This window comes from Phaeoacremonium minimum, assembly GCF_000392275.1.
Source record: "Phaeoacremonium minimum UCRPA7 unplaced genomic scaffold PA7_03_scaffold_324, whole genome shotgun sequence".
In the NCBI taxonomy this organism is placed as follows: domain Eukaryota; kingdom Fungi; phylum Ascomycota; class Sordariomycetes; order Togniniales; family Togniniaceae; genus Phaeoacremonium; species Phaeoacremonium minimum.
Genome location: NW_006921228.1, coordinates 63,359 through 88,651, shown reverse-complemented (window position 1 = coordinate 88,651; position 25,293 = coordinate 63,359). Strand labels below are relative to the sequence as shown.

General features: G+C 52.8%; 5 protein-coding genes across 5 annotated transcripts; 4 read left to right on the top strand and 1 right to left on the bottom strand.

Moving 5' to 3' along the window:
* Nucleotides 1-2,033: 2,033 nt before the first annotated feature.
* On the top strand, nucleotides 2,034-3,530 carry UCRPA7_4092 (putative mitochondrial aaa protein; the record flags this gene model as incomplete). The annotated part of the gene is made up of 2 exons (XM_007916665.1): nucleotides 2,034-2,432; nucleotides 2,982-3,530. 2 exons carry the CDS (start codon nucleotides 2,034-2,036, stop codon nucleotides 3,528-3,530), a joined length of 948 nt encoding a protein of 315 aa, XP_007914856.1.
* Nucleotides 3,531-7,984: 4,454 nt separating this feature from the next.
* Nucleotides 7,985-14,039, top strand: UCRPA7_4091 (putative spx domain-containing protein; the record flags this gene model as incomplete). The annotated part of the gene is made up of 11 exons (XM_007916676.1): nucleotides 7,985-8,067; nucleotides 8,128-8,336; nucleotides 8,583-9,295; nucleotides 9,343-9,687; nucleotides 9,735-10,033; nucleotides 10,082-10,512; nucleotides 10,563-10,663; nucleotides 11,271-11,364; nucleotides 11,424-12,236; nucleotides 12,480-13,877; nucleotides 13,927-14,039. The coding sequence occupies 11 exons, from the start codon at nucleotides 7,985-7,987 to the stop codon at nucleotides 14,037-14,039; spliced, it is 4,599 nt and encodes a 1,532-aa protein (XP_007914867.1).
* Nucleotides 14,040-14,770: 731 nt separating this feature from the next.
* On the bottom strand, nucleotides 14,771-15,091 carry UCRPA7_4090 (putative gon7 family protein; the record flags this gene model as incomplete). The annotated part of the gene is made up of 1 exon (XM_007916635.1): nucleotides 14,771-15,091. One exon carries the CDS (start codon nucleotides 15,089-15,091, stop codon nucleotides 14,771-14,773), a length of 321 nt encoding a protein of 106 aa, XP_007914826.1.
* A 611-nt stretch (nucleotides 15,092-15,702) lies between these two features.
* On the top strand, nucleotides 15,703-18,417 carry UCRPA7_4089 (putative -domain-containing protein; the record flags this gene model as incomplete). The annotated part of the gene is made up of 1 exon (XM_007916677.1): nucleotides 15,703-18,417. One exon carries the CDS (start codon nucleotides 15,703-15,705, stop codon nucleotides 18,415-18,417), a length of 2,715 nt encoding a protein of 904 aa, XP_007914868.1.
* A 4,685-nt stretch (nucleotides 18,418-23,102) lies between these two features.
* Nucleotides 23,103-24,360, top strand: UCRPA7_4088 (putative topoisomerase ii-associated protein pat1 protein; the record flags this gene model as incomplete). Its single annotated transcript, XM_007916670.1, has 3 exons — nucleotides 23,103-23,435; nucleotides 23,489-23,803; nucleotides 23,857-24,360. 3 exons carry the CDS (start codon nucleotides 23,103-23,105, stop codon nucleotides 24,358-24,360), a joined length of 1,152 nt encoding a protein of 383 aa, XP_007914861.1.
* Between the last annotated feature and the right edge of the window lie 933 nt (nucleotides 24,361-25,293).

The following is a 25,293-nucleotide window of genomic DNA, read 5'->3' as shown; positions in this document are numbered from 1 at the left end:
TGAGAAGACTAATCTAATCGAATGCTTGGGCCAAGGAAGCAATCCCAACAAACACAAACTGCTCAGACGATGAATTCACCTGCTGGCCGGAGGTAGGAAGCTGCAAACACGCATATCCGGCAATCGACGCCTGGATCAGGGTGCAGGGTGCAGGGTGCATGAGGGACGAGGGGGGATGGATGGCTGGCGGGATGCAGGGTGTGTGTAGGTGTGACATGGGGCAGGGCCAATAATTGCATTGTCTACTGTCACACGACTCGCCAGAAGGCGACCAAAATCACAGAAAAAGCCTCCTACAAACTCTCCTCGAAATACCCGCCATTGCCCCTCTGCCCCTCTACTACTCACGCAGTGGCTCTCCGCCCAGGTCCAGCCAAGCCTGGCCCATCCTGTTGCGGGGCACAAAGGCATGCATGCAGACTCAATCTACGGGGCATTCGAGACCTGTGCCTAGGCAAGCGTGGTACAGATAGAAGAACGAAATTTCTTGTCAAAGTGGACATCAGGCATTTTTTGCGGTAAGAAGAGGAATCGGTTGATATGTACATGGGATGTTAGCATGATCAGGCGAACAAACATCCATCCACATCCACAAACCGACCCGGTCACCGAATTGACACGATTCCTCCCTGCTGGTGCTGCCGGATGCCGCCGCCCGCCTGCTCGTCGTCCACATGCGTATCGGTACTGGGCCGGTTAACTCTTGATCTTGGACTAGGGGCAATTGACTGATTGATTGATTGATTGATGCGCGGTGCCAATCCATGCCACCACCATTCGGTACCCCGGTGCCCACTGTGACCTCAAAGTCGATGAGCTACCGCTACCGCTACCACAACGCTCCCAGCCAAGCGAACACTCCGTCGATCTCTGGCTGGTTGGGCTGGGGCAAGCTGGCGGCCACGCCTAGAGTAGGGTAGCATCATTATCATCATCATCACCACCACCACCTGGGCACCCGCCGTGGACGACAAGCTCCCCGCGGCCGATGGACCCAAGACAGCACAAGTGACACCAGTCTCGCTCTCAGTCTCACTTCTAGTCCCAGTCCCAGTCAGTGCCAACTCCAGCCGCTAGTGGCACAAGCGGCGGCAACGAGCAAGAAGCGAAAGTCAAGTACAGCAGCAGAGCAGTAGCCAGAGCAATAGCCAGAGCAGTAGCAGTAGCAGTAACAGTAGCGAATGCCCCAGCAGTCCCAGACGCCATCGTCATGCACGAGAGGCGGTCCGTGAATCAAGGTTCGCTACAAGGCGCTGCCGGTGGCCCTGAGCATGAACCCGATCCTCGTCCTGGTAAGTCTTTTCTTCGCTTCGATTTTAGCTTCACAGCTCCGTGTCTTAAAATACTCTACCCGTCCGTCTTTTTTGGCGTTTTCTCCCCCCTCGAAACCCCTCTGCTACTCTGGCTGCTCCCTTTTCTAGTCTCTCTCCTCTTCCCTACCCTACAGCGATAGACGTGTACTATACGTGCAGTCCCAGTGCAGACGTACAGTACAGGTACCGTCTTGCCCAGATCAGCGTGTTGCAAGCGCAGCTTCGACCAGGGTGCAAGCAGACCGCCTGCTGGGCACCCGAAGGAGAGCTGGATTGAGCTCGACTGGTAACAGGAGAGGAAAGGACGAGAGAGGCAATCTTGAGCAGGCGAGGAGACGTCCAAAGGGAATGCCACCAAGCCGCCTCTTGATGCGTCGTCACCTTGACCCCTTCCATCTTCTCTCAGTCTCTTCATATTATCCATCCTTGCCATGCCAATGTGCCAATGCCTCTAGACTATTCTGTGGTCTGTTCTAACCGTATCCTCCCGTTCAAGCTATCATACCACCGCCTCCCGCGCCTTCAGCTGCTCCTATAGCCCAGGCCCTGGCCGTGTTAGAGAACCCCTTGCTCCCCACCTCCTGCTCCCCGCACCCCGCGCCGCTCCAGTACATAAATTCACCTCGGCCGCCGCTGTCACGCGAGGGTCGTGATCCCAGGAGCAACACAGACTGCGGCATAGCTCCGTCTCCCACTCCCACCGAACCCCATCACTCGAAGATGATCTTCTCCGACTTGTACAAGTCGCCCAGATCACCCCTCTCGAAGCTACGCCACCCTCACCTTCAACACCACCAGACTCCCACGGAACAAGACCCTGACTTTGATGCCGATCTGCTCAGCAAGGACAAGACCAAGCAAAAGGAAGCTGTGAAGCGCTTCCTGGCGCAAAAGGTCCGCAATGACTGGGACTTCAAGTGGCCCGCCCACAACAATGCGCCAGAGCTCCCGGCTGCTGAAGAGCCCATCATCACAGAAACGGCATCTTTAGCAGCGGACAAAGACATTGAAGGCTTTCTCGAAGTGGCGATAGAGAACGAAGACGACGATATCACGCCCGTTGCCGACGAGGATGCAGTTGTGGACTCTGGCGAGGAAGCGGACTCTGAGACAGACTCGGTGTATAGCTCCGTGTCCGAGGACCCTGACCATTTTCGACCTCGAGCAGAATGGACCTCGGATCTCTCTGATGATGATGCCATCATATCGACCTCATCTCCCTTTCGATTTGACAACCCAGATTCAATTGGCGCAGCTGTCAGAGCTTCATCAATAGCACGCAAGGCGAAGCGAAGGAGAGAGGTGCGCAGTGAGACCAAGTGGAATCAGGGACTTGCATGCTTCGAGGCAAGGAGAGATGCATGGACCGGTGCCAAGACCGTACATGTGCGGCCGAAACCTCCCTCCCCCGAGTCCCCGTCCTCTCCACGCCGGGGATTGTTCTGGCGGACGCATTCGAACACCAATCGCAGCATTATGTCCTCCGGCTCGCAAGCCGTGGCATCGCCATTGTCTCCCGTGACCACGGCCCACTCGCATCACTCACATCACTCTGCACATTCAGCACAGGCGGACCTCTCATCCATACCTACCACAAGCATGGAAGACTCGTCGTCACAGGCACACGACCTCTCTCCAAAAACCTCACATTCTGGCTCAGGATCTCAGCCATATCCCGTGGAGACTCTGCTTCCCATTGCACCTCCTCTCCTCCCACCAGCCAACCCGATGCGTGCTTCCATTACACCAGCACTATACATATCCATCTACGACAAGGTTGTCGTGCACTCGCTGCAGCCCTCCTGCCCCATCAACCTAGGGGACATGATCCGCGCGTGCGTCACAGGGTGGAAGCGCGACGGCGAGTGGCCGCCGCGGCCGTCCGAGCTGCCGGCCGTCATCGCCGTGCGCAAGAAGCGGGAGAAGCGCGACAGCGTCACGTCCCCCAGCTCGGCGAGGCGGATGAGCTTTGGGTTTCTGAACCGCGGCGACAAGGACGAGAAGGACAAGGACAAGGACAAGGAGAAGCCGAGCGAGGCGCGCCGGGAGAGCAGCGTCGCGGAGGACGCGAGCTCGGGCAAGGCGTTCCGGCGGAGCATCCAGAAGGTGCTGGGGATCGGGCATACGCATAGCAATTCGAACGCGAGCGCGAACGCTGGTGCGGTTGCGGTTGCGAACGGTATTGGGCATGGGAAAGAAGGCGGCGCAGGAGCTTAATCAGGGGAAAGAGAGCAGACGACATATTTTGAATGGGGTTGTTATCCGAGGATGAGGATACCATCATATTTTATCGAGAGCGAAAAGAGAGCCAAGCCAAGCACGGGCGGGTCGGTAGGTTGTTACGAGGGCATTGTTGCATCTACTCGACGTTGGGCATTCAATTTTTTTTCTTTCATCGACAGGTCATATATACCCCCCCCGCCCAACAACTGAGGCTTGTCAGAAGCTTCAGTTACATACACTCTTAATAAACATGCCGCGATGGACGGCTTTGTCAGATGCTTGTTTTTGCTGGTGTTATGTGATAGGCTGACCTGGCTTACTTGATCTGTTCCAACGTGCCGTGCGTTCAGTTGTGCAGTGGAGCTTGATATTCGATGGAAATTGGTCCGAGCAGCTAGTTGCGGAGGGTGAGGGTGAGTCAAGTCAAGGAGAGTAAATAGTTGGATTTTTCTAGCTAGGAGGGAGTGACTACGGTCAGGGGGTAATTGAGAATAACGCCCAACAATTCCACACGCAAGGAAAACTATCATAATATCAGATTCACAAACCAGCGTTGTTATCCCTGTCTTTCACATCAGGAGTAGCAGTGCATTTAGAAAAGTGAATAAAAAAGAAAAAGGTAAAATGAAGAGGCAGATGGAGAAAAGGAGGAGAAAGGAAAGGTAAACTGAAGAGGCAGACAGAGAAAAGGAGGAGAAAGGAAAGGCGTTTGAAATGAGGCATCGACAGCGAAAAGAACAAGCTTGAAACGACGAAGAACACAGCTTCCATCAGCTACCATCATCTTTGACATGAAGCGATTATTGAGACGATATTAGACTGAGACGAGGAGTAACTCAATCATAGGTCGGCTTCTGTTGTAAGCAATCTCGGCATGCGTCTCTCGAGACAGTCTCGTCATTGCCTTTCAACATCGGAAGCACGACTGTATCCAATAGGGCAAAGGTTCAATACCTCGAGCGCTGCAAACGTGTATGCAAAACGAGCCTTTCGCCGTAGCAAGGGAGAACAATCTTCTCCCAGCCGTGTCGAATATAGTTTTTGATGAACAGATCCCAAGTCATCCATCCCTCCGAACAGGAGAAGCCAGCCAAATTAATATGACATGAAGCCAGCATCTCAATTTGGTCTATGATTAATGCGATGTATTCCGTCACAACATGATATTGTCTTCAACAAGGGGTGACAGGCCACAAGTCCAGGTGTTATCGTTGATATATCCCAGCTCTTGTAAGCGTATGGATAGCTCTTGCAATTTTATCACCACGGGAAGCAAAGATGCCCTCGAGCACGAAGCTTATTTATGGTAGTATTCTAAGTGTCCTTCAAGACCATAAGGCAGCACGAGCTCTCCACAGCCCCGAGGACAGAGTCTCTTTAATGTTGTGCAGGTCCCCTTGACATGCCAGTCAAAAGCGAAACGATTAAACATCTCGCCACAGCCATTGAGGCATGCTTGCTTTGTGTTATCGCAAGAATCGTGGAGGTGCGTAGGTATCTAGTCTATTGTGTTAGAAGTTCGAAACTAGCGACTCCATCGTGCCAAGCTACGCTGGCTACATCACTTCAACGAGTAACATGAACTTACATGGTTTGGACTGAAGAATTTTCCACAACCAGCAGGACATTTCCTGCGAGTCTGCCGTGGTTTTGGGAGATATCGTTCCAAGCCAGAGTGCGTCTTGACTCGGTGATTGATGAGGTCTTTTTCCCTGGAATAGCCTTTCGAGCCTACTCTCTCACAACCTGGGACATTGCATGGGAAAGCCGTCTCGCCGTGTACATCCTTTAGATGCTTTGTGTGCTCCGACTTGTTGCGGAAGGGTCGATTTTCTAGCTGTGAATGCCAAGGAAGTTTCCTGAATGTATCATCACGATGATACTCACAGCTTGGATGGCGACAAAAGATGACTTCGTGCTGCTTTGTCTGGCGCGGGTTCAAATCAAGAAGAAAGTTGTCAGAGTCGAGCTTGTGGTAGCCCCGTATATGCTGTAGTAGGTGATCTCGACGGCGAAACCCGTTTTTACCCCGGTGGAGTTTGCAATGAGTGCAAGGATATCTAGGGAGGGCAGAACCTTGTGACACGATATGACGCTGCAGAACATCACGCCTTGCGAACTTTTGACCACATTTACATGCAAATGGGCTGTGCTGAGCCTCGTTTGCATGCAAGCGTAGACGATACTGACTCGGGAATAGATCGCCGCACTCAATGCATGCTCGGGACTGGTGGTTTCCAACTGCTTCATGAACGAGATCATTGCCATCAACTACATCTGTTGCATTGGCCTGTATCTGGCTCTGAGTACCAATGGTCGTCCTTCCGTCTGTAGTGAATGAGACATCTCCAAATGCAGTTTCTCGGGACACTTCCGTATTTATAGCCACTGGACGATTGGTTGGCCTTTTGAGAGTCAGATCTGATTCCAACTGTCACCGAAGCTAAACTTACATCAATGAATAGCTAGTTTGAGAGATAGACTCGGAGTGTGGAAGGGGGTGATCGACCTGGTACCCTTCCGACCAATGACTGAGCGGGTCTAAATTTATATTGGGCTGTATGATACTTGACACCCTATTTATTAGCAGGCGGTAAAAAAAAAAGCCTCACTCTCCAGGCGAATCTACGAAGGGCCGAGGATCCGCGAGATGGTCGCTGAAAAGTTCTCCAATGGGAAAGGAGGCCAGGAAATGGTCGAAGTTCCACTGGTCATCCTGAGCGTCGAAGTCGACGAAGGAGAGGGCGTCAGGTACATAGTCCGACATGGTGCCAGGGATGTGTCAGAAAGATTATCCTGGAGGTACCGTGAATCTGTTAAGGACTTCAAAGATGGGACGAGTCGGAAGGTGCAGGTTCTGGGGTTTGCTTGCGATATGTGTATGACAACCGAGGCTTCGTTACGACTTGGGGTTGCCTAAGTCTTATCCTCACGATTTGCAACGGATTTGCTTCGGACTGGGTTCTAAACAGTCAGAAGTACCTCAGTAGGGTGGAAAGCCTGCAGCAACCAAAATGTCGGTGAGACGTGGCTTTTCAATGGAAGGCTACGATAGGCCGAATCTGACGCCCTGTTTGTGTGCATCTCGCAGAAGGCTGCAGGTGTTGATGCTCCTACCAATATCAGAAACCAGGCAATGCCTGATAGCACAAGACACAATCTACTCCACCACGACTTTTGCATAGACAACGATAATTTTGGTGAGAAGAATTACCGAAACTCCGGAGAATCCATACGTGAAGAACCTTCTGATTTGCCCGATATGAGTTTTACATAGGGTGACTTCCAGAAAGAGAAAGAGAATGTAGGCTTCATTCCGAGCTTCTACTCCTCTGCAAGGCTAATAAACGTTAATTCTTAAAGGGTGAAGATACTCAATATCGACAGCCGTAATACTCATCGAGCTTTCGAATATTCGTCTATTCTTATTGTCTATTAAATTCTACGAAGGTAGTAACCTCTTTTGAGGAGGTACTGCTACCCTTGCTGAACTATCCTGATAGGGGAGTATGAGAATAGAGGTAAGGGGGTTAAAGTAAATGCTTTGACGTCTTGGTGTGGCGGCTATTAGTATTAAGTAACTACTAAAGTAGATCTCGAGGCACTCACTGCACACACTTGGTGGTATGTTATGTAGGTTAAGAGATGAATAAATCATGTAATGACTTTATCTGAGTTAAGTTATCTTAATGTCCTACGACATAGAAGTGATTAATGATTAAGACTCGGTAATCGTCGGACCTTGAGCTATTTGCCTAAGGCACAACATCAGAGTTTCAAGTTGTTGCAAACTATGAGAGAAAATCTAGTGACTATGGGAATAAAACTTTGCAAAGGAAGAGAGTGTTGTTAGCAAAGCCGATTGCAGCTTGAGGCCAAGACATTGGTAAAACAAGCCGTGAACTCCGTCGTCAACGTGAAATGTCTCCGGAAAGCCATGTTAGAGGAGTGTACGGTGCGGGGTGTGAGCCTAGCCAACGTGCTCCAAGCTCCTCTCCCCTATGGCGTGCCCACTGTAGTAGCTCTCAAACGTCACCCTAGTGTGCCGCTAATTTGCATTTGGCAGGTTGGCCATCGAACTCTCGAGTCACGATGAAAGCGACTATCTCTGGCTCCAGACTAGTCCTCCTGATGAGAACTTTGGCATTCCGCCTCTGAGGCTTTCACAATTCACCATACCGCCCTCAATCCCAGCGCATAATCCCTCCTCTGTCCGCAGCATCGGGTCTGAGCTCGCTGCGCTTCCGACTAGTCAGCCCACATTCACAGGCCTCTCGGGAAGAGGAGGGAGTGCAGCGTCCGGAGAAAGCACAGCACATAGCTCCGCTGAACAGTACGAGCTCGCCGACCTTGGACAGCTCCAGCGCCGAGAGCGTGGGCGAGAGGAGGGAACAAGAAAACTATCCAAGAGAGAGGAGAAGCGTCGCTGGCTTGACGAACAAGACGAGATGAAATTCTCACACAGTATCCAATTCAATGCTGTTCCGGACTGGAGCAGCCACTACATCGCATACAGCAATCTCAAGAAGCTGTAAGTAAATTCAAACATGTTGCTGGAGAGCTTCTGAATTTGTACTAACCGCTGGCTTAGGATTTACCAACTCGAGAAATCAGTTCATCAAACCGTCGGTACCGACGCCGAGTCACGACCTCTTATCCAGAACGAAGAACCCGAGGCCGTCTTCAAACGAGCGCTAGATGTCGAGTTGGAAAAGATAGACTCGTTCTACCATGTCAAAGAGAAGGAACTCACTGAGGAGATCGATAATCTGCTGAGGGACGTTGGCGCATTCGAGAATGGTGAGGAGGATGGCTCTAGCGACCTTCGGCCTACTACAGGAGCTAGTGATGGTCCTCGTCAGTCAAGACTGCGCCGAGGAAGCGTACAGAGCCATCACTCAACGGAGGATGGCGTGGAAGACAGCGACGACGACGATGGAGATGAGACAGCTGCATTGACCAGGAAAAGGCGGCTTAGCTTGCCTGGGCGCAGGAGAACTGCGGCAAACCCTATGATGGCATCGACAGAGATGACAGCGTCTACAGAACTCACACGATCTCTGCGTCGCTTCAGCACGGGGTATGACGACTATGCCGAGCAGGCTGTGCTGTTCTCATCCGGAATAATGCTGAAGAAGAGGATCATAAGCCTCTATGTTCAGCTGTGCGAACTGAAGTCTTACGTTCAGTTGAACAGGACAGGCTTTAGAAAGGTCTTGAAGAAGTTCGACAAGATTGTTGATCGGAAATACCGACAGGTCTACATGGAGAAGTATGTTGATACGGCATACCCTTTCCAAAAAGACACTATCCGCAACGTCGAAGAGTACATCGAGAAGGTGGAGAAGGCATATACAGAAATCGTCACCGACGGTGATGAAGTTGCTGCTAAGAAGGACCTGCGTTCACATTTACGAGAGCATGTTGTATGGGAACGCAATACGGTCTGGAGAGATCTCATCGGCATTGAGCGTCGGGCAGAAGCAGCAAGTCTCGGCCGTGTCCTAATGGGACGGGACGGCGACCCGACGAAAACTCGACTTCAGGGTGATGACGAGCAGTTTCCTTCAACTAAGGAAATTACGACACCGATTGGCCGCTTTACGTGTCCAACATGGCTGTTCAGCTCGGGTATGTTCAACCTCATCATTATCATTGCCGTTTTCCTCGTTTTACTGTTGGTGCCAATCATGGAGAAGCCCGAGCAACAAAACTGTCTGGCTATGCTGGTGTTCGTCAGTTTGCTGTGGGCTACCGAGGTATGTGGTCACATTACTTAGATATATTCGCGTCTAACATTTACCAGGCCATTCCACTCTTCGTGACCTCGCTCATGATACCCTTCCTTTGTGTGGTACTCAATGTAGTGCTCTCAGAGAACCCGCCATATGCTCGGCTAAATTCGAAGGCAGCGACGACCTACATCTTTGCTGCCATGTGGACGCCAGTCATCATGCTTCTTCTAGGTGGCTTCACCCTGGCTGCCGCCCTGTCTAAATGTATGATCGATAAGCGGATCGCGACTTTTGTGCTTAGCAAGGCTGGCACGAAGCCGAGAACAGTGCTTATCGCAAACATGCTGGTAGCGGCGTTCGCCAGCATGCTTATAAGCAATGTGGCAGCTCCTGTGCTGTGCTTTTCCATCATTGAGGTATGTTTCAATGTCACCCGTTGTAGGTCTTTACTAACATTGACTAGCCGATGTTGAGGAACCTACCGGCAGGTTCAAACATGTCCAAGGCCGTAATAATGGGCATCGCCCTAGCATCGAACGTTGGAGGCATGCTTTCGCCTATCGCCTCACCTCAGAACGTGGTCGCCATGGGAATCATGACACCCGAGCCCACATGGGGCCAGTGGTTTTTCATCGCCATTCCCGTTGGCCTCGTCTCGATTGTTCTGATTTGGCTATTGCTCCTCGCAACCTTCCATCCAGGAAAAGGCACAACCATTGTCCCAATCCGTCCAGTCAAGGATAGATTTACTGGAATTCAATGGTTTGTATCTATTATTACGATTGCAACTATTGGATTGTGGTGCGCCAGCCACCAACTTGAGAGTGTCTTTGGCGACATGGGCGTTATTGCAATCATACCGATTGTCTTGTTCTTTGGAGTTGGCATTTTGACCAAAGAAGACTTCAATAACTTTCCTTGGACAATCATCATTCTTGCAGCAGGAGGTTTGTCACTTGGAAAAGCTGTCAAGTCCTCTGGTCTGCTCGATACCGTTGCTGTTGCCATCACACATCGTGTTGAGGGCATGAGCCTGTACGGTGTACTGGTTGTTTTCTCCTGCCTGATCCTTGTCATCGCAACCTTCATTAGCCACACCGTGGCCGCTCTTATTATCCTACCTCTCGTCTTCAATGTCGGTAAGGCGATGGATCAACCGCACCCGAATCTCCTGGTTATGGCTGGTGTTCTGATGTGCAGCGCTGCTATGGCCCTGCCTACTAGCGGTTTCCCCAATATGAGTAAGTTTCCTACCCTTATAACTCTGAGCTATCTGCTGACGAGATACTAGCCGCTATCATGAAAGAAGACCCTGCTGGACAGAGATATCTGCAAGTTAAGCACTTCATCAGCAGAGGCGTGCCGAGTAGTCTCATGACCCTACTCGTGGTGGTCAGTATAGGCTACGGTGCGATGAGAGTTACCGGAATGTAGAGAACTTCAGATGTGGTACACAGAATAACAGCTAGAAGATTTTGAGGGGGGTGGCGTTCTGATTACTTTTTCGGACTTTCGATAGCCAATATTTGGACTGAAGGTCATGGAGCAGGCTTGTTGATATACGATGGCATAGGTGCGCACGTGAGCAAGATAGACAACAAATGCTCGTAGTATAAGATAGAATATAGAACCGTGGGGTGTATACATGGATATAATTTTACCTGACCAATTTGATTGAGCTGTTGCAACATCATGACCTACAGGCCACGAGGTTGGTGTTGAGGGGTGTATGCTGTTAGGCGTGGGCTTATCGACCAATGCGGTCATGGGCCGAGGCCGCTTAACTTACACGGGAGCTCCCACCCGACATCATCGAGCTCCCTCATGCATCGCAAGGACCGGTCCGCCCACCTCGGCCACCATAGAATTCTCGACTATTCAAGACTGTGCCAAAGCTGAGCACAATACGGCGATCCTTGCGGGAGCTACAAGCGATTTGCTTAACAACGAATAGCCCTGATGGTCATCAGCAACCGATAAACCCGCTCCTGGTTGTGAGCTGGCAGCCGCCATGCTCTCCGCATTCACAGCTCGACCTATCATCGAGCTCAAACAACGGGACAAGTCTAAGATAGAGACTATTCTGGCATATGGTGCGCACGGCAGTTGAATGATGTATGGCTTGGCTATATATACTAACCGAGAATCGTAGGCGACCGGGTCTTTGTCGGTCTCAACACTGGTGTCCTACGCGTCTATCGCCTCAACGAACTCCCTCCTCCCCCAGCCCCTTCTAAGCCGACAAATGGCACGTCAACCGATGACTCTGCCGCAGCTGGTAGTCCTCCCAAAGATGTTGCGCCGGCTTCGACAGATGCCCGATCGCCATCCTCTTCCCAGCCCGCCGTCAAGCCAACCGACCTCCTCCGCGAGGTGGAGAAGTTCTCGACACGCGCCATCGAGCAGCTCGCGATAATCAAGGAAGCCAACGCGCTGATCAGCCTCTCCAACTACGCCGTCTCGCTGCATGACTGGCAGACCTTTGAGCCGATCGAGGCGCCACTGGCGCGCACCAAGAACGCGTCGTGCTTTGCGGTGACTAGCAACATCGTACGCGACCCCGCTACGGGCATACCCGAGATAATCAGCCGGCTGGCGGTCGCTGTCAAGAGGCGGCTGTTGCTGTGGAGCTGGCATGAGAGCGAGCTGAGTCCAGATGTTGGCGAGATCGTGCTGGCCGAGAGCATTCGGAGTGTGACGTGGGCAAGCGCGTCGAAGGTCGTGTGCGGCATGAATGGAGGCTATATCGTTGTCGATGTCACCACGAGTGAGGTCGAAGATGTCGTTGCTCCGGGAGCCATCGGCGGTGCAGCTGGTGGACAGGGCAGGTTCGGCGCCGTGAGTAGCGCGGGTATGGGATACATGGGACTGGGCGGCTACATCCCAAAACCGCTGGCCGCGAAGCTGGCTGATGGGCAGATGCTTCTCGCCAAAGATATCAACACATTATTCATTACAGACGAAGGTAAACCGATAGAAAAGAAGCAGGTACCCTGGGGGTCTGCCCCTGAGTCTATCGGCTACTCCTATCCTTACATATTGGCCCTACAACCTCCAGCCAAGGGCTCGCTTGAGGTGCGGAACCCAGATACGCTTTCTTTGTTGCAGACTATATCTCTTCCGGGAGCAGCGCAACTACATTTCTCACCACCGACATATAGCTTGGCGCATGCCGGAAAAGGCTTTCACACCTCTAGCGATCGGGTAGTCTGGAAGATGGATGCCACAGACTACGACTCGCAGGTTGAAGAGCTGGTATCAAGTGGCAAATACGACGAGGCGATCAGCATCCTGAACATGCTGGAGGATGCTCTCTTGAAGAATAAAACGGAAACGCTGAGGGAGACCAAGATGCAGAAGGCTGAAGTCCTCTTCAAGCAGCGCAAGTATCGCGAGTCGATGGATCTCTTCAACGAGGACGAGGTTCATGCTCCTCCGGAGAGAGTACTGAAACTTTTCCCGAGGCTCATTGCCGGTGATTTGTCAGGTTATACTGAAGAGAAGGACGCTGACTCCGACCACGAGCAAGCTAACGGCAACACGAACGGAGAGAGGACAACAAAGTCAGCAGCCGAGGCCATAATAGAAGCTGCCTCACCATCAAAAGCTGGTGGATTTACGAGAATGTTTCTGGGTCACCGCAAGGTTGATTCTGACACTGCCTCAGTCACCTCGTCTCGGAAAGAGGCTGATACAGATGATGCCGCCAGTATTGTAGGGAAGACGCCCGAGGAAGGAAATGTTCTAGAGGGTAAGGACCTCATGTCGGCCGTCCTCGAGCTTAGAGGCTTCCTCGCCGGTACAAGGGCCAGGCTGCAACGTGTCATCGACCCCGTAACTGGCCGGCTGAAGCCAAGAAAGACGGAAAGTGGTTCCACAGAGGAGGCGTTCAAGAGCATCTTGACGACATCAAGAGATGAATCAGAGGAACAGCTTGAGAAGGAGTTGCAGGATGAATTCAAGTTGGTGGATACATGCCTCTTCCGAGCATATATGTTCTCTGCGCCCACATTGGCCAGCTCCCTATTCCGAATACCTAACTTCTGCGACCCCGACGTTGTCAACGAGAAGTTGCTCGAACACAATCGGTACAATGAGCTGGTAGATTTCTTCTACGGCAAGAAGCTTCACCGACAAGCATTGGAGTTGCTCAGGAAGTTCGGATCAGGCGATAAGCCTGATGAAACAGCGCCCTCTTTGTATGGGCCAGAAAGGACAATCGGGTATCTGCAAAACCTGCCTCCCGAGATGGTCGACCTCATTCTGGAGTTCTCAGAGTGGACACTCAGAAGTAAACCGGAAATGGCCATGGAGATATTCCTTGGTGATACCGAAAATGCTGAGACACTCCCCAGAGACAGAGTGTTAAAGTTTCTGGCCGGGATCGATACGGCCCTTGAGGTTCAATACCTAGATCATATCATTACGGAGTTGAATGAGACGGACCCAGATTTCCATAACAGACTCGTTGAGCTATTGATTAAGCAGCTCAAAGATGGCTCTAAGAAGGAGTCCTGGGAGGATCAAATGGAGCGACTCGTCAAGTTCTTGAAGGAGAGTAGACAATATAGTCTTAGTAGGGCTTTTGGCCTTATACCTAAAGATGGTAAGCACTCGCAACCACCTTTGACAACCATGGCTAATGTTTTGGACAGACCCCAAATTCTACGAAGCTCAGGCAGTTGTCCTCAGCAACATGGGGTCAGATAAACAGGCTTTGGAGATATATGTCTTCAAAATGAAAGATTACGCAAAAGCAGAAGAGTGAGTTGACCTCTATTGGTTTCAATACCTCAGCTAATTCAGTAGATACTGCAACCGAATACATAAAGCTCAAGAGGCGGCTGCGCCCACGCCTTCGCGACCAGACGCGGATCATGAGGACGCTGCAGAGCCGTCACCCTCGATATATCATACGCTGCTCTCTTTATATCTAACACCACAACCGCCACACGCGCCGAACTGGCCTCCTGCGTTGGACCTTTTATCCAAGCATGGATCTCGACTTCCTGCTGCGTCTACGCTTTCACTGATTCCAGATAGCCTCCCTGTGGAGGAGCTGGAGTCATACTTCCGGGGAAGAATCCGGGCTGCCAATAGTCTTGTGAACGAGACGCGCATCGTTGCTGGTCTTAGAAAGACCGAACTCGTGACAAGCCAGGCACTCCTCCTGTTAGGAGACGGCATGCCTGGCGGCCAGGGAGGTCGGAATAGACGGGTGGTCATTAGTGACGAGCGCATGTGCGGCGTGTGCCACAAGAGGCTGGGAGGTAGCGTGGTTGCTGTGATGCCTGATAATACCGTGGTGCATTACGGTTGTTTGAACAGAGCAACAGGGCCAAGGCCGAATAGGGCGCCAAGTTGGGGCCGGACCGGAGTGTGATGTCGAGAAGTGCCGTGTAGATTTTGCATTGGAGCCGGTGCGATTCTGCATCATAACAATACCCCCGTATAAATAAACGTTGGCGTCTTCGTTGATCGACTCTTGATTCGGATAGTTCACTCCTCCTCTTCGATTACCTCTTCGCCGTAGTTTTCTTCCTCCTTGTCTTCGTCAACTTCCTTCTGGGTCGCTTTCCCTGCCTCCTTGACTTTGTCTTCTTCCATGCGTTGGGTCAGCTCCTTGTTGACTTGCTCATGGATCGCAAGGGTTGCTTTGCGTAGATCCCTTAGGTATTTGGTCTTGTCCTCGACAGCATCAGTAGCAGGGGCTTGTAGTTCTTGGGCGGCGACAAAGGATCCGTTGTTGGGAGAGCTATAAGTCGCAGTGAACTTCAGCACTTGACTGCCGTCGCTGTTGGTCGGAGCTGGAGCGGTCATGACGTTTTCGAAGTCAGAGGAGAAACAGTTCAGATCCCAAAATTAAGTGCCCAGTCTCGACTGTAGTTGAATCTGAAGGGTTGCTGTTGGAGAACGGCTTGGGCTTGCGAGGTAGGTGACTTCAATGAAGATCGGCCTCGAAAATTGTAGTTTTGGGCGGCCCAGGTACGTAGAGAGCACCAAGGCGGGGTACGGGCAATTGATCAGTGCAAATCCCCACTGTTTCTGGGTAAGACAAGGCACCCCTCAGTGACATCCTTAGCTGGCCCGCCAACATCACACAGCGCCCCCGTCTGCAGCTAAGGGCCCAGAGGAGCCGGGGGCTTCAGATCGGCCGTTACAGGACATATTAGCTGCGGTACCCTGAGATCAACACCACACACACTCAGCGAGGCATCTACCGGTATCTCCCTTCAGATATCCATATCACAACTCAGCCGGCTATTCCGCCCGTCTACAACAAACCTTGGAATAACAGCAAACAACCCTCTGTCAAGACAAACAAGTTTCTTGATCTGTGCCCGCCGATCGTCAAGGCGAAATACCCCGACACCAGCGCTGATCTTAACTGTCTGGCCAAGATGTAACAGACCCCTAACACATCTACAACAATGCAACCAGCGAGACCCCAGCCAAGGGCTCCGGGGAGCTTCTCTCCCCTGCCCCAGAGCAATGCCTCCTCCACAGACCTGTCACGACCTCGAGTAAGAAGAGTCGAGTCCTCTTCCAGCGACGACTCTGCTCCATTGACCGTCGCAAAGGCCAGAGTCCAGAATCCCTCGGCCTCGGGCACGCCCATCTTCGCCAGCTTCACCTCCCACACCAACTCGAGCACCAACAGCCTCCACAACTTCTCCCGTCCGACGCCCGTCATCTCCGTCAACACCGCAGCCGCTCTCGCTGCCCGCTCCGTCGCCGCGAGCCATGACCTGCCCCGAAACACCTCGCCCCTGACCCTCCCGCCCTCGAGCGCCACCGGCAACGGCAACGGCAGAGGTCACTCTCGCAAACACTCGCAGACGGCCGGCCTGTTCGACTCGACCCTGCCGTCTACATCCACGTCAAACCTCTCGCAGATCGGCATGGCCCAGCCATCTCCGGTCCACCAGCAGCCCCGCGAGCTGTCCGCCAGTCAGATTGCCGCCCAGGCAGCGGTCATGCACCACCAGACCCAGCAACAGCAGCAACAGCAACAACTACATCAGCAACAGTACCAGCAACATCTTAGGCAGAGGTCGCAGACTGTTCCGGGACCGGGAGAGTCTTATGAGCCGTCCCCGGCGCAACACAAGCGAGGCAGTGGTGGGCCTCTCAGTCCCCCTCTTTTGAGCCTCACAGAGGCCAGCGCACCCAGAGAGACCGGGTTTGGGGTTCAGGGATATCACAATGGCCTACTTGGGAGCCATACCGCTGCGGCAGCAGCAGCAGCCAACGTCGTCTATGCTCGCTCCGGGCAGACATCGCCGGCTCTCCCAGCACAGCAAGCGCCTCCTCCACCACCACCTCCGCCTCCGATGCCCGAGAAGAAGGCGGAAAAATCATCCAAGGTCAAGCTGTTCTCTAGACCTGGCAAAATCAGTGTCAAGGGGGAAGCCAAGGACAAGCCTTTACCAAGCCCAAGCAAGATTGGAACGGCGCTTTCTGCATTACAGAGGGCCAATTTCAGTACTACCAGCTTAGACTCTTCGTCTCAGTCATTCTATAGTCTGGCGAACTCGTCATCTGCTACAATAAGGCCGATTGATACGCCTACCGAGAAGGAAGGTAAAGAGAAGAAACATCATTTCCTATCGAGGCAAAAACACAAGCTCAAAGATAAGGATGACTACCATCTCCCGTTGTCATCGGCCTCCAGCAATTCTCGGCCCACGGACCCCAATGCGCCCAGCAGCCTATATAACTTTAACCTGCCTCCCAGTCCAGGGCCCAATACGACTACCTTCAAGAGTATGAGCGGTCTAGATCTGCGTCATGGAGGTCGGGCTTTGCGTGAGAAGAAGAAGGAAGACAAGGGAGATATCAACGAATCCTCCCTAACTCTACAATCTGAGTGGCCAGGACCTAGCAGTGTGGGATCCTTACCCAACCAGTCGACTGTGCACCTTGAGCCCGTGGACTCGACCAAGTATGGTCTCAATAGCCTGAGTTTGGACGATGCTTGGCCATATTTGAGGGCGAAGCTTCTTGTCATTTTCGAGGGCGAAGACCTGAGACTTCCGGTGGAAGATTTCAACCGCGTGGTGACGATGCATATACAATACTGTATTCAACGGAGATCACCCAACATCATCGTTGAGGACGTGCGAGATCTCCTTAATACAGGCTTCGCCAGCTTGGACCATACCCTGCGCAAGACTCCGGAAGACCGCATGATCCCTGCTCTGGTTGAGCTGTGGCTGTTCATGTTTACATCTATCCTGCCGTACATGCAGGCTGTCTTCCTTCCACTCGATCTCGAATTTGCGGGAACAGGCACACTTCTGACGCCTGACCAAGCAAAAGACTTCTGGGGTGGAGTGGTTGCCACCAGTGCACCAACAGAAACAGTTGCGTCGGCAGGGTCAGCAGGCGGCATCAGCGTCAGTCCTGCTGCTGCCGTGCTTGATGTACGGAGGCTTGTGTTGACGGCCTACCGAGACACTGTCGTCCTCCCGCGATATGACACCTTGAAAGTCATCTTCTCTCGCCTTTCACTGGAGTTCCTCCCTCAGTCTTTTGCCAGCATGGCCCTGGCCAGTCCCCTTCCAGAAAACCAGCTGTCCACCTCACCATCGGCCGAGTCTACCTTTTCCCTTCAGCAACGCCCAGGCACAGCCATGTCTCTCGACCCGTCTGTCGCAAGCTACAACTCCAGCAGCACGACTCTGTTTGGCGACGGCTCAGGGGGTAGCCGCAGCCGCGCCATCAGCAACGTGTCGTTTGCTAGCAGCAGCGACCACACGAACGGCGGCTCGCTGCGCCCATTCACGCCGTCCAGCCTGCAGGCGCTCGGCGCCGGCATCCCGGCCCTGGCCCTGGCAACCGGCACCGGCTCCAGCGGGCTGAGCGCCGCCGCGGGCAGCCTTCGGGAGCAGAACGTCGAGGACTCGAAGCAGGTCACGGAGATGGTCGGCCGCATGCTGCAGTGCATGAGCGTGCTGGCGAGCGTGGGGGTCACGGGCGACAAGACGGACGAGGGCAACAAGAAGATCGAGGAGCTGAGCCGGCTGCTGAAGCTGAACTGGCTGGGCCGTGGGCGGACGGGGAGGAACAGACGGGGGATCGTGGGCGGGCGGGTCAGGAGGGGAGACCAGCAGCCGGTGAGGGAGGAGGTGAGCGTGGTCTAGGGGGCGGATGTATGATTATAAGCGTTTCTTTGCTACAATTGGGCAGGGTTCTGGCTGGTATGGCAAAAAGCCGTCGGGCGTTCTGGGTTGGTCTGTCGTCGACGGTCGCGCGTCGAGGAGGAAACGGCAGCATGGAGTTTTGCTGGTGATATCAAATTTAGATGTCACAGTTGTACATACGAGACATGGCAAACACTTGAATGAAAACATATGATTATATTTATATCTAGAGTAAGAGATACTGCTGATGAAGCCCTCTGTGTATGACAAGGTGACCCTAGTGATAAGCACGTTCGCATTTCCCCCCCTATATGACCAAGAAAACGTCCTGGTCTTGAAAAATGGGAAATGTGCTTTTCTTTAATGATGATTCGACATCCAAGGAAGATACTGCCCTCATCTGTCCCCAGTAAAGGCTCTAGGCGGGGACTCGAGTGGAAACTGCGAATGTAGGTGGGAATTTCATCATGGTATCGTCGAGAAGGAAAAGCACATTAAAAGAGGTTATGAAACTGACCTTGAATATTAATACAAGAGCCATGCTCTAAAGGTTAGTTGCTGGTGGCAAGCACCGGTTACGAGTATAGCACTATTGACGAACACCTGATTAGCTTCGCCGTTCCTGTATTGCGTGTGTGCAATGCATATCCCACTCCACATGAGCATTTGAGTAGATTGATGTGTGTCAGACAAAGTATACTGGCAAGTAACAGGTACGCCCCCGTGGGAGCGATAACCCGAACAGTCGAGACTTCTTCATGGTCGATTCAGTTGGGAAAAGAAGACATTTGTTATAGTTGTCATCATTCGGAGGGAAAGAAAAAAATAAAAATGTTTGCACGTGTGGAGGCCGTGAGATATGCGGGAGGTGTAGGGGAAGGGTGTGTTTTGAGAGGCTTACCTTTGGGATTCGCGGATCTGCTCCCCTGCTCGTCGCAGACTTGAGGCGCTGCGTTTGCTGGGCGTAATGCTGCATTTTGCATTGGAGAGACGCTCGCCTCAAGACTGGACGGCTGGAGGTACAGATCCGACGGTGGAGAGTTGGGAAGAAAGAAAAGATAAGTTTGAGATGTTGAACGAGGGTGGAAGGGAAAGGAAAATTTGCTGGGAGCTTGAGCTTCGCCAAAATTTTGAGGATGCAAAGGATTGGACCCCGGCGTCACGGCGTAACGTAATACCGAACCAGAGAGGTTGTGGTGGTGGCCAGGTGGGGGGCAGCTGGCGGATCTGTCAAGACAAGGAAGGGGGGCTGTGGACTGGGACTTGAGTTTCAAACCTTCCAAAAATAGGCGTTGACGACTGCTGTGTGTGTTTGAGAAAGCCAGCAGCTTATTCAAGACCGTCTGTCAGCGTGGAGAGAGCCTGTCTTCTTTTTTTCGCATTCTGCATTCTGGCGGAACACATTTGACGAGGGAGCGAGAGCAGAGTTGCGTTTCCGTAGCTGGGTGGTAATGCGGCCGTCGGTCAACGCTAAAAGGGACTTGCCGTAGTGCATCACTGCTCTCGGGGAAGTCTGGGCCTGGTGGAAAGGTCTCGAACAACGTTATACCAGTAGCCCTACGCAAGGAATGTGGATGATGATGATTTTGTCTACCGTGCTTCGATACTCTTATCCCGTAACAGGTGTGAGATTGTACCGAGTAGGGTAGGTAAAGTAAGGTAATAAGTGGTAGTAGTGCTTATCGATCTAGTCAATCCTTTCGATATCGAGTCTCCTGGGAGGCGTCTTCCACATCCTGCAACCGGAGGAGCCGTCGTCGCTTTCGAGGAGGCAGTCTGGTAAGGTAAGCTAGCGACAGGCAAAATAGCGTAGCCGAAGCGAAGGGTACCAATTCCGATCAGACAGATTAGGACTTATGTAATCTCCAAGTGAGTCCATCGAGGTGCCATCGCAAAGCTGGTCTTCTCCTACTGGGATACCTCACTTTATACTTCTTGTAGGGTTATATCTATATCTAGCCACCTTAGCTGAGGACTTACAGTCAATACGCAGGTAGTGTCAAGAAAATGATCGGTGGCAGGGTTCATTTTATTACCCCGTAGGGCAGGCAGGTGTGGTGGTGGTGGTGGTAGGGAGGTGAGAAGCCTCGACGCACGCCGCATCCGCAACTCAGTCGCTCACTTCAGTGTGTTATTGCCCACCACCACCACCACCACCACCGCTCTTCACCTTTCTCTCCCTCCTTCTTTGGGCTGTTCCGGGATTTCCTTCGCACAACTCGACTCGTGTGCGAAACACACATACACACACACTCTCTCTCTTTCTCAATTCCTCTGTCTCGCCACACACACTCTTGCCTGAGCTTGCCGAAAATCCTTTCCTTCTTCCCCTCCCATTGCTTTTCTCACGCTACGCTTACACAGTAAATAAGCCCTGGAGATACTGGTGCTGTATACATAGTATATCCAAGACCCACGGCATCGGGACAGCACCGAAACTCCCCTATCAAAAGCGCAAGCGGAGCTCCTGGTGCGCAGAGTTGATTCGCTGCGACGGCGGAAAGATTTGACGGGGTTCCGACACCAGCACCACCAGTACCCAAGAAGGCGCAAGCGCAAAAATCAATCGGGCGGGATTTGGGTCGCCTGCCGCCGCCGCCCATCCCCCCCAACCCCCAACCCCCGTTTCTTTGCTCTGTGCTGTGTGTGTGTGTGTGTCAGTCTCTTTTCGCTGGTCTGGCAAAGTCCTACCCAGGGTGCCAGGTAGTCCCCCATCCCAATTCCAGCATTGCGCTGCACCAGCATCAGCACCAGCACCAGCACCAGCACCAGCACCTGGATCGCCCTAGTCGAGCCTCTCCCGTCCACCCCGACCGACGACACGTCGCCGACGTCGACTCTATTGCTACGAACCCCCCAAAGAGCCCAAGCCCGGTCCTGTGTCAAACGATTTCAGATTGTTTGTTTGTCCCTCGCCTGCGACTTGTCCCAGTCCGTTTGCTCTCGCCCGCCGTTGGACCCTGGAAACAGCGTATTTATCATCTGTCGCGCGTCGGCTGGCTCATTGCTCCTCGTCTCCCGCCATCCGTGTCTCTCACCTCTTGTCGATCGTTTCGAATTGCCTCCCGGACTCCTCCAACGCTACAAACACCACAATCGCTTTCGCTATCACTTCCGACGGCAATCTTCGAGGAGGCTCCCGCCCGCGACATCGTTCCGCGAAAGGCGAAGCGCAGACGCGAGGAGTAGCCCGTCTTTCCTCAGCGACCAGGTGCCTGTGACTTGTCGCCCGACAATCCTCAATCTGTCTCTACCACCCGCCCCCGTAGACCAGCGCATGCGATAGTACAGGAAGAGCAGAGTCGATATCCACGCCGTGGAATATCGACAGTAAACAGAAATGATGGCAAGCATGGGTCCCTCCTTTTCGCCGCATCCTGGCGGCATGCAACAACACCCAGGCGTACCACCAGGCCACCCCATGGCCCCAGGCATGGCACATAACCCAAGTCAACCCGGACAGCAGCCTGGTGGCATGCCGCACCAGATTCATATGGGGGTATCGGCGGCAGGCGGTCAGGTAAATCCAGCGGCTCTGATGGGAGGAATGCCGCCTGGCGCTGGTCCGAATGCTCACGCAATGCAGCACCTGAACCCCCAGCAAGCGCATCTCTTCCAGCAACAGCAGATGAATCCTATGGCTTGTGAGTCTTCCTTTGCCCAGGGCCGAGGCTCAGGGCTTCCCTATCTTGCCTTCTCGGTGCTAACCTGGGGCGCCCAGTCCAAAATAATCCGGCTCTGCAGCAACAGTACCATAATCAGAGGCTTCAGGCGCTTCAGCAACAGCAGCAGCAGGCCAGACAGGTTCTGCTGGCACAGCAATCGGGGATGTATGGGGGCATGCCCATGGGCATGCCTGGTATGCAGATGACTCCGGCTCAAGCAGCCCAGTTGGCAGCGATGAGGAACATGCGACCGGTACAGAAACCCCCCACGTCCCCAGCTCTAATACGTGCGATATGCTAAACAAGAACAGCAGCAACCGCACAACCCAGTAAGACGACATCGAATCCGACACCTCTATCTTCCAGCAATTGGCGTGAGGTTCTGACGAGGTACATGGCTGACAAGTTTCTATTTTTAGGCTCTACTTGCACAACAGATGGCCCTCCAGCAGCAGCAACAGCAGATGGCTCAACAACAGGGACAAAACCCGAACCAGCAGGGCCATATCAACCCCCAGATGAACCTTCAACAAGCTCAGTTACAAGCAGCTATGCAGGCCCAGCAGCAAGCTCAAGCACAAGCCCAGCAACAGCAACAGCAGCAGGCTCAAGCCCAGGCTCAGGCTCAACAGCAGCAAGCTCAGCCGCAACCGCAACCTCAACAGCAACAGCAGCCCCAGCCGCCTCAGCAAGCCGGTCAACCACAGCAACAGCCTGGCCAGCAACCTGGTCCCCAGCCGGGACAAGGTGGTCCCCAGCCGAACCCTGCGCAACAAAACCCAGGACAGCCTCAAGGTCCGATACCTGCCCAGCAAAACCCACAGCAGCAACCCCAGGCACAACCACAAAACGTGCAACAGGCCCAACCGCAGCCGATGATAACAGCCCAGCAGCAGGTCGCAAACAGTATTATGCAGGCGCAGAAACGGGAAGGCATGAAGGGACATTGCCTTCTGCGCTTGATGCAATTTAGTGAACACTTGAGTGGCTTTCCTGTGAGACTACACTGGCTGCCATCATATGAGAGTTGAAGCGCTGACTACTATCTCCCAGGGTTCCAAAGGTAAGGACGACCTGTCGTACTGGAACGACTTCGTCCACAGGTTCTTCTCCCCGCGAGGCATGTTTCGATACTCCATTCATGTGGTGGATGGAGAAGAGCAAAATGACAAGCAATATGAGATAACCTTCCCGGCCCTCGCACGATACTTCCACACGCACTTCGATAGCGGGGTGAAGTATATGCAGTTGATCCTAGACAAAGGCACCACAGACAGGCCTCTGCCAGGAGACTGTCACTTTATTGAGAATACCAAGTCCAGCCTTGTGTATTGGTTCGAAGGCGGTTCACACGTAAGTGTAGACCTCAGATGGAATATAGTAGTGATACTGACCTATATTTGTAGCTGATAGCAAATGGTACCCTTCGGGCACAATTCGATGCTGAGCAGAAGATTGAGCTTTTCGAGTTCCTCACGACTGGCCATGAGGAGTACATCTCGAGAAAGCTCGTCATACAAGCCGCAAAGCCGGCGCATAACTGGGTCAAGGACTGGCACAAGGTCAACTCTCAGGACACCAAGCAGTCGCCTGAAATGAGCAAGAAGGGCAAAGCACGGCAGATGAAGTCGCCACAGAACCCTCCGCCAGACCTAGATCTGCCCCAGTCCATGGTCAAGCAGAGTGTCGGTATCACCGAAGCGGTTCATCAGTTCCTCGAGGTTTGTCTCCCCTTCTAGTCTTGGTGACTTGTACACGTATTGATGTATTACAGATCGTAGAAATCATGGGTCAGATGAACCCCCTATTTGGCTTCTATCACAGCCACCCTGGCATGGCTCCATATCAAGCTCTTGATCAATATGTCGCCCAGATCAACAACATTCAACAAATGAACGGACAAATGATGCAACAGGGAGGACCGCGCACACCTGGGTACGGCCAGTTCCCCATGGTGGGTGCCAGCCCCAACGTTGCCAATCTCCAACTACCAGGATCTCCTCATGTCGGTAGCCCGGCACCTGGAGCCATGCAAGCACCCCAGATGCAGCTCCAGCAGAGCCAGCAAGGAACAAGCTCCAGTGGCCCCAGCGCCAACACCTCACCTGCTGGGACGAAGAGGAGGCGACCTTCAGCCGTTAAGAACGAGGACGAAAACGCAGGCAATGCCCCGACGCCGTCTGGAGCCGGCGGTGGTGGACAGGCCAACGGTATCCAAACCAAGACAAAGCCCCCAACGCCCAGAATGCAGAAGAGAGTCAAGGGCAATCCAGCATAGAACATGGTGTGTGCCACCTTTCTGTGCTAGGTCGTCGTGGCTTTGTCTTGTCATTACTGGCGTTGAGCGGCGTCTCGTCTTGCAGCATTTCCTGTGTTTTCCGGCCTTTTCTTCGGTGTAGCACTGGTTCATTGGGCGTCAAAATGATTATTTTTCTGGACACATCATGCATAAAGTTCGGCTGGGTCTTGCAAATTGGTCGCATTTGGCACGAGGTACATCCATATACCAATTTCTTATACCCATCCACCATCACCACCAGCGGGGAGAGAGGCAGAGCTCAAACGGATGCAATTTCGATCCAGTTCAGGTCAAGCATCTGGCACTTTCTCCTGGAAACAGGTACGAGAGTCAAGGGCACGTCACGCTGCCGCCGTCAACTGAAGACCAGCGCTGCAAGATGCTCTTTCCCCCCCTGATGTATACGAGACGACGCCGTACCGCTGCCATGTCTTTCTTGAGTAGAGCGTCACCAAAATCAACATCCGGGTATCACGACTGCTTTGCCATTATCACCGACTATGCATCCGGCGACGAGAAGAAGAAGAGAAAGGAGGAATGAGAAAGAAGATGAAGCAGGAGGAGTATCGACCTTGGAATTTAATACGGTAACGGGGAGAGTTCTGCGTACTAGTTACCGCAGTGTAAGATTACTGCCATATTTTTTTGTCGTTTGCTTTTCCACCACCTTGACCGACCGCGTCGGCTCCATCTCAGCAGACAGGCGGACAGACACACACACACACACACACATGCTTTTGAGCGTATCCTAGTGCGACTTGAAAGGAAGCAGCAAGTAGCGAGCAGTAGTATGTCGGGGGCAAAGAAAGAGAGAAAGCAGAGAGAGAAAACGCGGCTACTACTACTGCTGTTTATTACCACTTGTGTTTTTTCATTGGCCTCGGCGTGAGACAAGGCGAAAAAAGTTGTTCT